The sequence below is a fragment of the Protopterus annectens genome, chromosome 10.part0 (assembly GCF_019279795.1).
Source record: "Protopterus annectens isolate FY-2018-M chromosome 10.part0, PAN1.0, whole genome shotgun sequence".
Classification (NCBI taxonomy): Eukaryota; Metazoa; Chordata; order Ceratodontiformes; family Protopteridae; genus Protopterus; species Protopterus annectens.
The window spans coordinates 1240918740-1240935060 of NC_056744.1; the positions used below are offsets into that span (position 1 = coordinate 1240918740).

The 16321-nt window shown below is 42.1% G+C and overlaps 1 protein-coding gene across 1 annotated transcript in view; it reads right to left on the reverse strand.

The window, feature by feature from the left end:
* CC2D1B (coiled-coil and C2 domain containing 1B) overlaps positions 1 to 16321 on the reverse strand; it is a 2494855-nt gene that overhangs the window by 1691029 nt on the left and 787505 nt on the right. The window contains exon 9 of the mRNA XM_044085963.1: positions 14882 to 14989. Coding sequence (XP_043941898.1) covers positions 14882 to 14989 — 108 coding nt within the window. The remainder of the gene's footprint in view (positions 1 to 14881; positions 14990 to 16321) is intronic.

Sequence of the window (16321 nt, forward strand, 5' to 3'; positions counted from 1 at the left end):
GACTTGATGAAGATTGCACTTGTGCTCTGATGTAATTTATATAGACTTAGCATCAGTATTTGATGGGGCATGCACAAAACATTGATTACTAAATCAGAACAACTAGGTATTGACATACTCGTGGCAAGATGGACAGCTGCATGGTTTACTAATAGGACACGGCAAGTACTGTACGGCTAATGGATAGGTGAAATTCTAGATTACAGTCAACTTGTTTAGGTTGTATCTTTCAGATGTATCTTTTTCATCTGAGGTGTTCTACAGTCTGTATGCACATGACTTGAAAGTAGGTAAATTGATTACGTGTGTTACAGACAGAGAATGCCTGCAAAAGAACTTGATAAACTGAGCATTTGGACACAGGAAAATAATATGCTGATTAATTTATCAAAAACTAAGCATACAAGATTTAGGAGATAATCACACAATGAATGAAAAAAGAAGTTATGTTCTTACCATAACGTTTCATGTGAGTTGTTCATCTCGCCTTTGTTATTACATGTGGGTTCGGAGCCGATGTCAGCCGCTTTCCAAGCTCTAGATCTCTGAGAAGCTCGAGACACAGTCCCTATCCCATGATGCTCTGCTGTCAAACCCCAGATCTAGTTTGCTGAACCCAGCAAGAAACACAACTAAGCAACCCAATATAACAAAGTAACTATTTACAATTAGTTAAAAGATAACCTGGCTGACAAGAGGATACTAGTAAGATCAAACGGACCACCAGCCATACCCGTTCTTCCAGGTGGGAGGGAGTGTAAGAACAAAAGCGAGATGAACAACTCACATGGAACATTATGGTAAGAACATAACTTCTTTATGTGAAGTTGTACAATCTCGCTGTTTGTTCTTACACGTGGGTAGTGTCCCAAGCACCCTAATCCTGGGCGGCTCACGGGAGTACATTCCTGAGAACAGTGGAACCAAAGGAAGCCCTGTCCACTCTGTAATGAGTAATAAACGTATGAGGTTTGGACCAAGTAGCAGCTGCACAAATGGTGTCCAAAGGTAAACGAGCTGCGTGAGCTAAGGACGTAGAAATAGCCCTGGTAGAATGAGCTTTCACTTCACATTCTAAAGGTTGATGTCATGAAGAATATGCAAACTTTATACAATCAGAAAGCCATTTAGACAACGCAACTTTGGATACTGAAAGGCCCTTCTTATTGTCTGCATGGGAAACAAATAGTTGATCCAATTTTCTGAATTCTTTTGTTCTGTCCAAATAAAATCTCAATTGTCTGTGAACATCAAGCTTATGCAACATGTATTCCAATTTACCGGCATGATGCCTGAAAAAAGTGGGAAGTTCAATGGACTGGTTCAAGTTCGCTTTGGAACAGACCTTCAGGAGAAAGGATGGATTTGTTCTTAGAGACACCCTGTCGGGGTAACAGACCAAATATGGGGGCCTAATAGAGAGTGCTTGAAGTTCAGAAAAGTACAGTTTTGTACCTACCATAAATGTAGATGTTCGAGGATTCCCTTGCTGCAGTCCTGACTATTGGGTATAGTCAAAAACATGTATAATATATACAACAATATATACAAAATATATGCATGAAAACTCACCTACACAACCACCCCTAAATACAGAACATCTACATTTATGGTAGGTACAATCTTCCATTGCTGCAGTCGAATCCCAAAGCAGAGGTAAGGGAGGCTGGCAAATTATAAAGTAGTAGGAGCTGACAACATGCCTTGTAAAACAGCTGTGGCAAAACCAGCCCTAGACTTAGAGTAGATAGGAAGGTGATAATGCCTAGAGAAAGTATGCACTGAACTCCAAGTAGCTGCTTCCAGAATATCCTTAGTTGCCACCCCTTGAAGTGGCAGTAGCCCTAGTGGAATGAGGCCTAATCCCAGCTGGAATCTCCTTGCCATGATGGGAATAACAAAATGCAATGCAAAAGCCAATCCACCTAGAAATAGTTTGTTTTGACACAGGCTTGCCCTGAGAACTCAAAGCAAAAGAAACAAACAACTGCTGAGACTGCCTAAAATCCTTAGTCCTGCTTAAATAATAATTGCCTGTGTACATCTAAAGTGTGCAAAATCTTTTATTTTGAGGATCTGCAAAAGTAGGCAAATGAATAGTTTGGTTTAAAGCCACACTAGAAACCACCTTATCCTTATGGAAAATCAAAAGGGCTCTACTGCCATAAGGGCCTGCAACTCAGACACCCTTCTTGCAGAAGTAATAGCCAACAGAAAAGCAGTCTTCCATGACAAATATTTCAATTCAGCAGTAGCTGCAGGCTCATAAGGTTGTAGAGTAAGTTTTTCCAACACAAAATTGAGATCCCAAGCAGGAGTAGTCTTATATTCTTTCTAAGAAACTGCTTGAACAAAGGATGCGAAAACAAAGGTGGGTCACAATCATAGTGAGCTGAAATTGCTGCAGCATGAATCTTTATGGAAGAGAAGGACAAACCTTTGTCCAATAATTCAGTAAGATATTGAAGAGCCACACTCAAATTAGGCTCTGAAATCTCCAAATTCTTTGCTGTACTCCAAAATAAAAATCTCTCCCATTTCCATAATCACATTTAAAACTTGTTGAGGAAGTTGAGACCTGCTGTGTTTCAACACAGAATATGCCAGGCTGTTAGATGAAGAGAGTGAAGCTTGACATTGAGCAGATGACCGTCCTTCTGAGATAAAAGATGAGGAATCAGAGGTAAAGGCCATGGAGGCTTCTTTACCAGACTCCGTAGTAGTGGGTACCAGTGTTGCCGAGGCCAATCTGGAGCTATCAAAATCATCCTTGGCCTGTCTTGTCTGACCTTTAAAAGTACCTTTGGAAGAAGAGGTAGAGGTGGAAAGGCATACACATGAAGGTTTTTCCAACTGAAAGACAGAGCATCCACTTTCCAAGCTGTGTGATGAAACCCCTTTGTGCAATACTTTGGCAGCTGGTGGTTTAGTGTGACACTGTCAGTTTCTGAAATACATGAAGATCCAGTTTCGGGATCCATGATTTGTGTTCTGTGCTCCTGGCAGAAACTCTCCCATAAAATCATTGCTTGCCTGCATAGAGGATAAGAATGTGTTCCCCTTGCTTGTTGATGTACCACATGACAGTTGTGTTGTCTGTTAGAATCAACACCTGCCCTGGAAAAACTGGACTGCTAACATCTCCTTCATGTTGATATGTAGATGCTGTAGTCTGGCAGGCCACTTGTCTTGTATCCACTTTCCATTTAGATGAGCTCCCCAAGCAATGTCCGAGGCATCTGTCGTTAAAATCTGACTTGCCTCTGGCGGGTCACAGAGAGTCCCTTGTTTAGGTGACATTCCTGAGCCCACCACAAGAATTCTTTTGAAGGCAAGGTATTATTTGAATGACAGTGTCCAAATCCTGGCAGTGCTGTGTCCATACATTTTGAGATACCATTGTAGCTTCCTCATATGCAGTTTGGCATTGGGAAGCACCAGAATACAAGATGCCATGAACCCTAATGCTTGAAGGACTGTCCTTGCAGTCAGCACGGACTGATGAGATAGTTGATGGAAGTAAAGTGACAGACTCTTTTGTTTGTCCGGGGTTAAAAGGCCATCTGGGCTGCTGTATTCAGTCAGAAAGCACATGTCTTGAGAGGGTACTAGACTGGACTTTATTTCGTTCACAGAATACCCTAGGCATCTTAGCACTGCTATAACATATTCCAGATGCTGTAGAAGGTCTTCCTTTTCTTGAGCCAGAATCAGGCAGTCGTCCAAGTAAGGATAGATTTGAATTCCTTGAAGCCTGAAGTAAGCTATCACTGGAGCCAGAACCTTTGTGAATACTCTGCAGTAGATAAGCCAAAGGGCAATGCAGAGAACTGATAATGAGAATTTGCTTCCTTGAGATCTAAAGTTACCATCCAGTGATCTTTGCCCAGCAGAGGTAAAAGCTGTTGCAACATCTTGAACTTGGGAATGTCCAAAAGCGTGTTGAGGAGAGATAAATCCAAAATTGGTCGGTACAAGGAACAGGACACAGGGACTGGCTGAATGCCCCTATGTGAAGTAACTGTAAAACTTGCTTGTGAGCCTCTTTTCTTTGTAGAGGAGTGGCATGCCTTTGAAAGGGGCATCGTATGGAAATAAAATCTGTAACCGTGGTGAATGATATCCAACACCCATTTGTCTTGAGTAATTAAATCCCAATTTTCTTTGAAAAGAGACAGTCTTCGAATCTGCTGGCAGCTGAAAACAGGTCATTGGGTCTGTTGGACTGACCCCTGCCCTCACCAGAAGTCTGAGCAGGTGAACTCCTGTTCTAGGCCTAATAGACTGAGAATCATAAGCAGGATATGTCCACCCCTTAGCAGGCCAATTTCTACTAAGTGGCTGCACCTGCAAAAAATCTTTAACAGTTTGCATAGACTTAGCTTTGTCCTCCATTTTCTTTAAAACAGCTTCCACAGGCGAACCAAACAACACATCAGACTGTAAAGGAGCATCCAAAATCCTTGTCTTAACATGCTCAGCTAAATTCTGATCCTTCAACCAGGCATGCCTGCGAAGAACAGAACTGGTAGCAGCCACCCTCGAGGAGGCCTGTACAGCATCAAAACCACATTGCAAAGAATGCTTACCCACTTGTTCAGACACATGAACCAAATCCAGCAACTCTTTACACTCAATACCAAAGCATCCACCTTAGATTTCAATTGTGAAAGGAGATAATTCTGATATTTTAGCATGTGAAACTGACAATTCAAAGCTCTCATGGCTAGAGTGGAAGAAGTATACACTTTCTTTCCCCACCTATCCAAAGCCCTTGCCTCTTTATCAGTGGGGACAGGATTTTTAACTACAGAAGCCTTTACACCCTTAGGCCCTTGAGAAATAGTTTCTGGGTCTAGGACTCTTAAACAAATATTTATGAGCTATAATACCTATCAGGCTTAACAGGAGCAGGAGGCAAAGAGTCAGGGTTCAGGGAAGCCTCTGCAAAAACATCTTCCACCACATTCAACACAGGAGGAATAGCTAAAGGCCTATGCTGGGGTAAAACAAGAACTCCTAAGCCTTTTCCTGGAGTCAGAGTAATCCTGGCCTTCCCATTTAAAATGCTCCCTCATGGAATGCAAAGTCTCTGAAAATGAGAAATCCTCAGGTGGAAATCATCCACATCAGAATCACCATAGGTAGGATACTCCTCCAACTCTTCCACAGAAGATCCTGAAGGCTCTGAACACTGTTCCAACCTATCAAACTCGGTTCCACCCTAGGCCTCTTATCGAACCCCTAATCATAGTAATCAAATCTTCTGCCATTTTAAGCATATGTTTCTTAGGTACAGAACCTGAAATGCTAGGAGAAGCCCCCACTGAAGCTGAAGTAGGCCTACCTCTCAAAGAAGTTTTGGCAACAGAAGGAGAGGCCCTAACTACCTTGGGAAGAGAGGGAAGAACAGTCACCTGAGAAGCCCCTCAGCCTGGCCTACCTCCTGAGAAGGCACATCCTGCAAGAGTATAGTTTCTGCCTGGGACTCCATGGAAACTCCTGGCAAAACCTCCGGCTCCACTGAGCCTTCTAAAGAACCGTCGGGACTGCGGTTCCTCAACCCTAGGCTTCACTGTTTTATCCTGCATTTAAACACTAACCTGGCACAGTCTAACCTCCAGGCCCTAAACAAGGTATACACAAGGTATGATAATCCCTATGAGGTATCTGTTTCCCACAAGAAATACAGTTATTCACTTTTTCTGACATCCGGTAAAATACTGAGGCAAGAAAAACTAAAATGTTCGCCAACTCTGTTTCGGTCTGAAACTAAATATTTCAAAACTGCTTCTGCATCGGACCATGCGGCAAAAAGATATGACAGGTCGGTCATCATGCATAGATACCTGGCGTACTGGCGTCAGTCCCGCGCGCGCCTGACCGCGTCAATACTCTCTCTGGTATGGCGGGCGGGGCGCGGGATATACCCAATAGTCAGGACTGCAGCAATGGAAGACGAAGAACATCTCTACGCACCGAAGTAATGGCCACTAAGAAAAGTGTCTTCCAAGAAAGGAACTTCAATGGACAAGAAGATGCGGACTCAAAAGGGGGAAGCATGAGTTGAGACAGCACCAAATTTAGATTCCCAGGGAGTAATCGGATGTCTGAAATGGGGTCAAAGGTGATGAGTCCCTTTCAAACAGGCTTTACATAATCTGTGAGACATAATGTTAGAACCTTCGCATCCCACATGGAAGTTAAGATATCGCAGCCAATTGAACCCTTATAGTAGCGGCTGCCGCACCACCGTGTAAAAGTGAAGTCAAAAATTCCAGAATGCTATGAATAGGGGCGATAAAGGGATCAATACCATGTTGAGAAGCCCAATGACCAAATCATTTCCATTTGCTGTTATATAGTTTCCTGGTGGAGACTTTATGCAAGGAAACCAGAATATGCTGAACCGCGGGAGACAAATCATGAGACCTGGCTAGGTTGGGAACTGGAGCAGCCAAGCTGTCAGTTTGAGGGATTCAAGAGAGGGATGAAGAAGTCCCGACGAATGAGTCAGAAGGTCTGGCAATGGGTCCAGAACCTAAGGTTCTTCCACTTGGTATTGTTGAAGGAAGGGGAACCATATCTGCCGAGCCCAAAACGGGGCTATCAGAATAACAGTCCTTCCTCGGCTTTTGGCTTGCTGTAAAAATTTGGGGATGGAGGAAAGGCATATAGGAGACCCAAGGGCCAATTGTGTATGAGTGCATCCCTTGGGATGTCCCCCGGTGGAGGGTACAGGGCAAAGTAGCTTCTGCATTTGGCATTCATTGGGGATGCAAAAAGGTTGCAGCAAGGCTGGCCCCATTTGTAGAATATCCTTTCTGTCACTCATTCTTTGAGGGACCACTCGTGAGGCAATAGGATGGCTCTGCTCAATTTGTCCGCTATCACTTTGGATAACCTCGGGATGTGCATTGCTATCAGGAAGCGCCCGGTGGATACAGCCCACTGCCAAATTCTCAGGGCCTCTCGGCATAAGGGGTAAGATCTGGTTCCCCCTTGCTTGTTGACGTACCAGACTACCGACATGTTGTCTGTCTGTATAAGACCAACCAGGAACCAAAAAAACAATAATTCCAAAGAGAGATGTAGTCCAAAGCCAAAAAAAAGAGATTTATTAGACCACAAACAAAAACTGAATTGACCTAGGTTTCGTCTTCACAGTAAGACTTCTTCAGAATACTAAACCAAATCAAAGCCACACTTTATATATAATTACAAAAACACACCCCCTGAACCAATTCAATTAATCAATCGTTTAAAACATTCCTTTTCCTATTTTTTTATATATATGTATGTATATATATATATATATATATATATATATATATATATATATATATATATAAAACATATATGCACAAAATAATTTTTTTACATGTTATATATATGAATTTATATATATAAAAAAAATATATAAATGTGCAAAAACATATATACCTATATATTAAAAATGCAAAAAATTGAAAAACAAAAAATCAACGAATGCTTTAGCTAGGCATGTTGCTAGCAATTCCACACATGAGTTTAGGTTTTGTGTGTTACAACAAATCAAATATGATCTACAAGGGAAAACTTTAGATGTCCATTTGGATCTATGTGAACTCAGGTGGCAAATTAAATTTGATGCACAAAATTATCCTGGTCTTAATGATTATTGTTCTATAAAGCCTATACTTAGGCTTAAACATATTATGGGGAATGATCAGACTTGATTGTATTTATAAATACATTTCTAACATCAGTTTATTATTTTTATTTTTGTTTTTCAATTTTTTTGCATTTTTAATATATAGGTATATATGTTTTTGCACATTTATATATTTTTACATATATAAATTCATTTATATATATATATATATATATATATATATATAACATGTAAAAAATTATTTTGTGCATATATGTTTTTTATATATAAAAAATAGGAAAAGGAATGTTTTAAATGATTGATTAATTGAATTGGTTCAGGGGGCGTGTTTTTGTAATTATATAAAAGTGTGGCTTTGATTTGGTTTAGTATTCTGAAGAAGTCTTATTGTGAAGACGAAACCTAGGTCAATTCAGTTTTTGTTTGTGGTCTAATAAATCTCTTTTTTTTGAATGTTGTCTGTCTGTATTGCAATCGTCTCCTGAGGTAGAGAGTCGTGAAAGTGTTGCAACGCTAGGAACATCGGTCTCAACTCCAGGACACTGATGTGCAAACTGGATTCCATCTCTGACCAAGTACCTTGGACAGTTCTTCCCTGACACAGCCCCCCACCCTATCAGGGAAGCATCCGTGGTCACTTTGGCTGTGGGAGGGGGGAGTACAAACAGATGACCTACAGCAACTTGGTGGCTGTTCAACCACCAGAGGAGGTCCTTTTTGCAAGTACTTGTCAGTAGAATCTTGTGTGACACTGGAAGTTGTTGATAAGACCACTGTGTGAAGAGTAACCATTGGAGTATCCTCATGTGCATGCGCCCCAGAAGAACCACTATGAGAGTCGCTGCCATGGTGTTTAACAGCTTCAGAACTTGGAATGCAGGGACTTTCTTTTCCATCAACAAAAGGGATACTTGGTTTCGTAAAGAGATTACTCGTTCTTGAGTCAATCTGACCAGGGCAGTGGTGGTGTCTAGATCTGCTCCTATAAAGGAAATATGCTGCAATGGCGACAAAGCAGATTTTGTGAAATTTAAGGTTATGCCCAACTGGGAGTACAGGCTGACAGTGTAATCCCTGGCGTGAATCAGTTGATGCCTGGTGGTGGCGGTGAGGAGCCAGTCGTTGAGATATGGAAACACCCGGAATCCTAAACATCTCAGGTGAGCCGTGACAACTGCCATGCATTTGGTGAACACTCTGGGGGCTGTGGTGAAACCAAAGGGTAGAGCTTGAAATTGGTAGTGACTGGCCCCCAGCCGGAAACACAAGTGATCTCTGGATGGCCTGGCCATTTTTATGTGGTAATACGCATCCTTGAGATCTATCGAGCACATCCAATCGCCCATTTCGAGAAACGGGATTATCAACTGAAGCGTGACCATCCGGAACTTTTCCTTTTTGACAAAGGAGTTGAGTTTGCTGAGGTCTAAGATGGGCCTCCAGTCCCCTGTTTTCTTTGGAACTAAAAAGAACCTAGAGTAAGTTCCGGATCCTATTTGGTCTGCCGGGACTGGCTGGATGACTCTTTTTCCAGCAGCCTCTGAATTTCTACGACTGCTAGATTCCGCAGACTGGGTGGAACATCTGGGATTCTTGTCCGAATGGAAGGGAATTCTGAAAAGGGAATGATGTAGCCTCTGGTGATTATGCTTTTTACCCAGGAATCTGATGTAATTCCTAGCCAGGCATCTGGGTATAAAGCTAAGCAACCCCCGACTGCCTCCAGAGAAGGACGGTCGGGCCTCCTCTCAGGAGCGCTGATAGGGTTTGCCAGGGAACTGCTCCCTGTCACCCTGGTTCTGCGGACCCCCTCTGCCACCTGGGCGGCGTCTACCATTATATCCCCCTCCTCTGCCCCTGGAGGGGGTTTCACTACGTGTGTTCTGGAAAGCTCCTTGGGACTTTCAAAACCACATTTTTCCACCTTTCTGCCCTTTGGGGTATGGTCTAGTGGGGGTGGAAAAACGGACTCCTACGGCAGATAGAGTCCTTCCTTCCTGCTCACACCTAGTGAGCATCTCCTTGACTTTGGGCCCAAACAAGGAAGAGCCATCAAATGGGGTATTTACAAAGAAAGACTTGAAGGCTTCTGCAAAGGAGCATAAGCACACCCAGGATTGTCTCCGCAGAGCTATCGCTGAACCGGCTGCCTGGCTCGATCCCTCGGCTGCATAAGAAATGAGCCTCATGGACGAGTTTATAATGGAATTAAGGGTGTTAAGCTGTGCCGTCACTTTCTGGGAGACGGCATCACCTGTGTTGCCCTGTAGAGTATCTTCAAGCTCTTTTAGGAGATCTCGTTGAAGACGGGTAAAATGGGTTAAATAGCTAAGTGATCTCATTGCAAATGTCGCAGAGCTAAAGGTGCGTTTCCCATATCTGTCCATCGTCCTGGAATCTCTATTAGGAGGATGGACAGAGGAAGAGGTCTCTGGCATCTCTTTCTTGATGGCCGCCGCCACCACCATGGCATCAACGGGAACTCCTTTTGTAAGAAAGGGGTTATCCTGAAGGCAGGTGATAAATTTGTTGGGCCTCCGAGGGACCGGTTCCATAGAATCAGGAGACTCCCACACCTTTCGAGCGATCAAGTCCATTAATTCATCGAAAGGCGGAGTAACCCAGGAGGTGGAGGGTTGAGACCCAAAGGCCTTCAGGAGCACCGACTCATCCTCAGTAGGGGTAAGGGACTACCAGTCACCCCTCTTGCCTTAGTATTTCAAGGATGTCTGCAAAAGAGACATCCTCAGAGGAGGACCGTGGGGACCCTTCTGATTCCTCCAAGTCAGTGTCTGATGCTAAGGATTCCTGGGGGAAATCTAAATGCCTCCTCTTACACAGTCTTTTCCTGGGGACTTCATCAGTGGGGGCATCTGGTGAAGTCTCAGTCAAGCAGGGGTCACCCAATGGGGTTATCTGAGGCTCAGGGTCTCGACGCTTAGTGGGAACCTGTGGTGCAGAGACAGAGCACGGCCCTTTAGGGGAGGAAGAGGAAGGATCCGAAGAAATAAGGGTGTTAGCAGACATGGCCTTCCTCATGGCATCGAAGGCACCGGTTTCCCGACCCGAGGAGTCCACCGGTTCCAAAGAAGATGGCAGCCTCCCAGGGGCAGAGACCACGGGCTCCGAACCAGAGGACGGAACCGAGTTAATCTGCACTGAAGCCCCATGAGGGAGAGTCGGAACCAAAGCATCGGTTCGACTCCCCCCCTCAGAACCAGCGAGACAGTGTCAGATCCGAGACTCTTCGATCGGAACCGAAGAAGTCAAGGTTGAAGGAGCCGAGAGCACTGGAACAGGCCTCGGCTCCGAGGGTTCCGCCACTATCGGATCCTCCCTTTCCAGCTCCGAAGGCTCAACTGGCCTCAGAGGAGGAGCAGAACTCGTGGAAGGAGGGGGTCGTAGGCTTCGAAGCCAACTAGGTCGAAGCTGCAAGCAATTTGGCTAGGGTCGGGTTCACCAAAAGTCTCTGTACCACTCGGTCCACATCGATGTCAGAAAGGGCTCCGGAAGAACGGGTTGAAGGAGCCGAAGAAGCCACCGACTTAAGGATCGGAGACTTCAAAACCTCCGACACCGGTTCCAACACAATGACTTGGCTCCAAAGTAAGATCTCAGTGCACAGCTCTGAAGGCTGTGGAGTCGGCGACCGAGTCTTGCCAGAGGTGCTTGGAGCCGAAGACTTGTGCTATGAAGACACCTTAGACGATTTTGACCCCTTCGAGGACTTGGAGGTCTGGTCAGTCTTATCCAATGTATCCTGGAAGTCCGATTTCAACAGTCCTCTATCTACCAATTTCCTTCTCCTCTCTAATAACACCCTGCCACTGAAGGAATGGCAGATAGAGCAATCCTCCTGTAAATGTAGCGGGCCCAAACAATAAACACAAGAAATATGATTATCCGTGATGGACATCTTTTGTCCACAGTCACACTTTTTAAACCCAGATTTTTGCTTCTATGACATTATGAAAATTGTCCAATCAGTCGTAATAACACCACAAAAACAGCTTAGAAAGTTCAGATCCCTGAAATGCAATAACTATAGAAAAAATAAATGCTCAATACAGGGATTACAGAATATAAAGGGATAGGGTATTAAATTTGACAGAGCCCTGTCAAGTAGAGTAAATCAAGAAGGCTAAAGGCTTAGGAGCAAACCGCTCAGAATTAAAGGACAAAATGCAAGCTTAGATACCTACTCTAAACCACAAAAAAGAAAAGGAATATGTGAAGCCTCACTAAGTATCAGATCCCTGATAGTTATTATAAGTCTAAATATCCAAATATATAAGAAAAAATATACTGGCCCGAGCTTCCTCTGAAGATCGTGCTATCCGTTGCAGTGGCAAACTAGATCTGGGGTTTGGCAGCAGAACATCATGGGATAGTGACTGTGTCTCAAGCTTCTCAGAGATCTAGAGCTTGGAAAGCGGCCGACTCGGAGCATATGGATCGGCTCCAAACCCACGTGCAAGAACAAATGGCGAGATTGAACGACATCACATCTGTAGATTCATTTAAGGGCCTGGGTATATGGGTAGTACTCAGCTTTGGGTTTTTCTAGTCATATCAATTAATTGGTTAATGACAGTTTTAGAACTACAAGTTGTATAATAAGATTTAGAAAATTTAGAAAATCAGACATGATGAAATCATTGTGGGTTGGTTACATCAGACCCAAACTTGAGTATGGAATTTATTTAACATTTGTTGACCGGCAAAATGTGACTAGGACAGAGCCTATTTTCAACAAAGGTCCAGAGAGAAACAGTCTAGACGCATGTATTTTGAATCTGGGAGGAAACTGGAGTACCCAGAGGAAACCCATGTGAACACAGGAGGACATGCAGACTCTGCACAGAAGGCACCCCAGCCGAGAATCAAACAGGAGAACCTCTTGCTGTGAGGGAACAAGTGCTGCACCACTGCTCCACCCAAATAATAACATGAAAGCCTCAAAAACAAGCATGTGTAAATTGGAAAGAATGCAGTGGAAATACACCAAGGATATCATTTTGAAAGACTAAAGTGTCTGAACTTGTACAGTGTCTCATACTGACATTTAAAAGGAGACCTTATTCTGGTATATAGGGCATTTAGAGACAACTACCTCTGGGAATGTTTGGGGTTATTAAAAAGTAGAAGAGAATCATCAGACAGCCAATGTAGAAGATTATATAGGAATGAGAGGTGTACTAATTGGTTGCCCGAGAGACAAGCTGATGCATAGAACAGACTACCAAATTACATTAAAGCAAGCACTAGTTTAGAAACTTTTGAGAACAGCCTGGACATTTAAACAGTGAATAACTGTTTTTGTATATGAGTAGGCTAAATGGGCATTATTGTCGTGCCTGAAATATTTGCAAGTATGTATTTATGACAATGTAAATGCATATTATAAGAACAACAATGAATCTCTTTTTAGCTGCACTACACAGAGGCCAACTATTAGTGTTGCTATATTCTCCACCGTGTAACATTTAAGATGGAATCTTTAAATATCTTGTATGCATCATGGTTTTGGACTTGTTAGTGAAAACATGACTAGGCAATATTAGATGCCTACAGGCGTCAGCAGGATGTAACTTGAAAACACCTGGAGGTGTCACTAGGCTTTAATGAGTTAAGGTTGTTCATTCTGGCAGCACAGAGTACAGCGAGGAACATTTTGATATTTTATAATAATACATCATATTCTTATTTCTGGAAAGCATGTGAATTACACTACCTTCCTAATAAAATTAAATAGAATAAGTAGATCTGCACTCCTTAAACCTCTTCCAACCTTCTTTGGCTCTTCCCTTTTAATAATTGTCACCAACTTACCCATTTTCTCCTGTTTTCTATCAGACTCCCAGAAATCCATTCTTCAAAAGCAAGAACAAAGTTTTAAACAATAAATAAAAGGAAAAAAGAATTTAGCCTACTACTATGAAAAATATTTTATCAGTATTCGTCTTGAAAACTGTCTTTTGGAAAATAGTCCACAAGCATGAGCCACTTCATAAAGTTATGGAAGTGAAGCACTCCAAGCAGTGACAAAAACTGAAGAAAGTTATCTACAAAGCAAAATTTATACAGCACACTTGTGCACCAACTACTGTTGGAAGGAATACAATCATAAGGACTGAAGCAAGGCTAGGTAAAGATATACACAGTGGGTAAAACTCAGATACCATGACATACTGTTGGAATGATTCTTGATGAGGAGGATCAATGTATACAAAGTTTAAAAAAAATACCTATGAGTCCATAACGGACGTTATACACTTTGTTACGTATAATCCTAGAAGTAGACTCTTGAGTATTCTAAGATCTTTAAAAGCTGCCATCATTGTAAAGATTTTCCGTCATTTCTTTGACTTTGCCATTAACTTCACCTGAGAAATGCAGGCAGATCTAAAATTACTTCTGAAAATTCAGCAAAATACAACAGCATCTCCTGAAGTATCGAAGTTCACAAAATGTATAGATTTTAAGCCCTATACAGGGCAGTGGTGCCACAGTTAGCATTGTCCCCTCACAGCAAGAGGTTCTCCGGTTCAATTCTCGGCTGGGATGCCTTCTGTGCGGAGTCTGCATGTCCTCCCCGTTTTCAAGTGGGTTTTCTCTGGGTGCTAAGGTTTTTTGCCACATTTCAACAATGTGACTGGAGAGTTTCTTCCCGGGCTTCTGCTGAAAATTACCTCGTTCCAAGTCGAACTTTCCCAGTAAACAAATGTTGAATATACCTAAAGCACTAAAATTATTCCAGCAACACATTCATGCATTAGTCATAATGTCTACATTCTGAAAAGATTAGCAGAAGAGATTTATATGCCCTGTTTCAATAAAGGTTCCCAAATGTTCATGCCTCTAAAAGGAGCCACTCTAAAAAATAAAAAAAAAAAGGCAGGAGATTTTGCAGGACAAATTACACCCATAATAACTGCACATAAATGGGTTTCACTTTAGTCAATACATAAAGGTTCAATTGCAAACGTTTGCTGTAGTACTGTTTTATATCGCATTAGGATGTTTTCTGACACAGTCAGTATTCTGCAATAATGCAATAATTACAAGAAAGTTAGAATATAGTTCTTAAGCTAAAATCACAACCGAATGTCTGCAATTTTACGTGTCATTTTTCCAGGACACAATTGCCCAAATAAGGACTGTATTGTAAAAATTACGAGTGGTTGTAACCTTATTGCTATGAGAGCCATTCCCAAAGTTACTTACCATTACCTACAGAGGTAGGAGGAGAGGATGATGACACAGGTTGTGTATTCTCCACTGGGACTGCACTTGTGGGAATAGGGTCAGGCTTTTTTTCAAAATCTATGAATTCTGCAAGACATAAAATTCTGCCTAATTAAAAACTTGTGTGTTTAACATACAAAGTCAAATATTAAGAAATGCAATTCAAAAGGAAAACTAAATGTGTCACTATGTTAGTTTAAAAATGCACAGAAATCTTCAAATATTTTCCATCAGTAATGGTTCCACATACGTCATTGGTACTCTATAAGAAGTCAGTGTGACAAACTTATCATTTTGTTGGTTTGAGTGAATAAAGACATGGAAGAAATCATTTTACTTAACTACAGAACAGCAGGAGACTTTGTCATAGTTGAATGAAAAGTGAAAGTTATGTACTTATCACAATTACAGCTCCTCATGATCTATGTCTGTCCACTCTGCAGGCAGGACTGGTCTCCATAAATGGTAGCAATTTGGCTCCAGAGGGTTTTCTATAGCTCAAGCTCCTCCCCCCAATTCCCAAACTGCTCCTCACCTGTCAATTTTCTAGTCTGTCTGCTGAAGCTACAGAGGTGAAATACAAAACCACAGAAAACATATCTTACACTAAAGGATGGTATGTCCCACTCTGTAGTACAGCCTGAGGATTGTTGATGACTTATATAAAGAGGACAAGCTAGATCTGATGGAGGAAGGATGAATGTTGAAATGAAAACATATGGACCATGAAGATCTATTGTTATTGTAAGGATATCATTCATATATTTCAAATGATTTAGCCCATCCACTTCAATAGGCATGACAAATGAAGCCATGTATATGTCTTGGGTGGAAACATGACAGACACTCAAAGTATGGAGGCTCCAGAAGAACACCTAGATCTTGAGATTATACCCAAATTACACGGTACTGGAGAGAAGCCCAAGTGGCAGCAGCATAAAAATCATCTAAAGATAGACTCTAAAAAAAAAAAAAACAAAGGCTGAGAAGTACCCATGGACTTAGCAGAATGACTTTTTGGTTTAACTGGAACTGTCTTATTACTAAATAAATAGCAGTAGTTAATAAAGTCACACAGCCACCTGATTAAGGTAATTCTGGAGATAACATGACATGCTGGCTATTCTTCCTGCAGGCATTAGTTTGAAATAAGTAAAATCTTAACTTGCTTGTAAAAATCTAGGCAATGCATCTTAAATTCACCTCATTGGAATATTCTGGAAAGAAAACTGATAGATTAACCGACCGATCAGATTCAACTCTGACACTCCAGTAGGCATGAATGCCGGATTTGTACGAATAAGACTGCATCCATATGAAATGTTAGATATGATGGATAGCAAGACAGGGCCTGTAGTTTGAAAACTCTCCTAGCTGAAGTAATCGCTATTAAAATAAATGTTTTTCAAGGATAGAAGG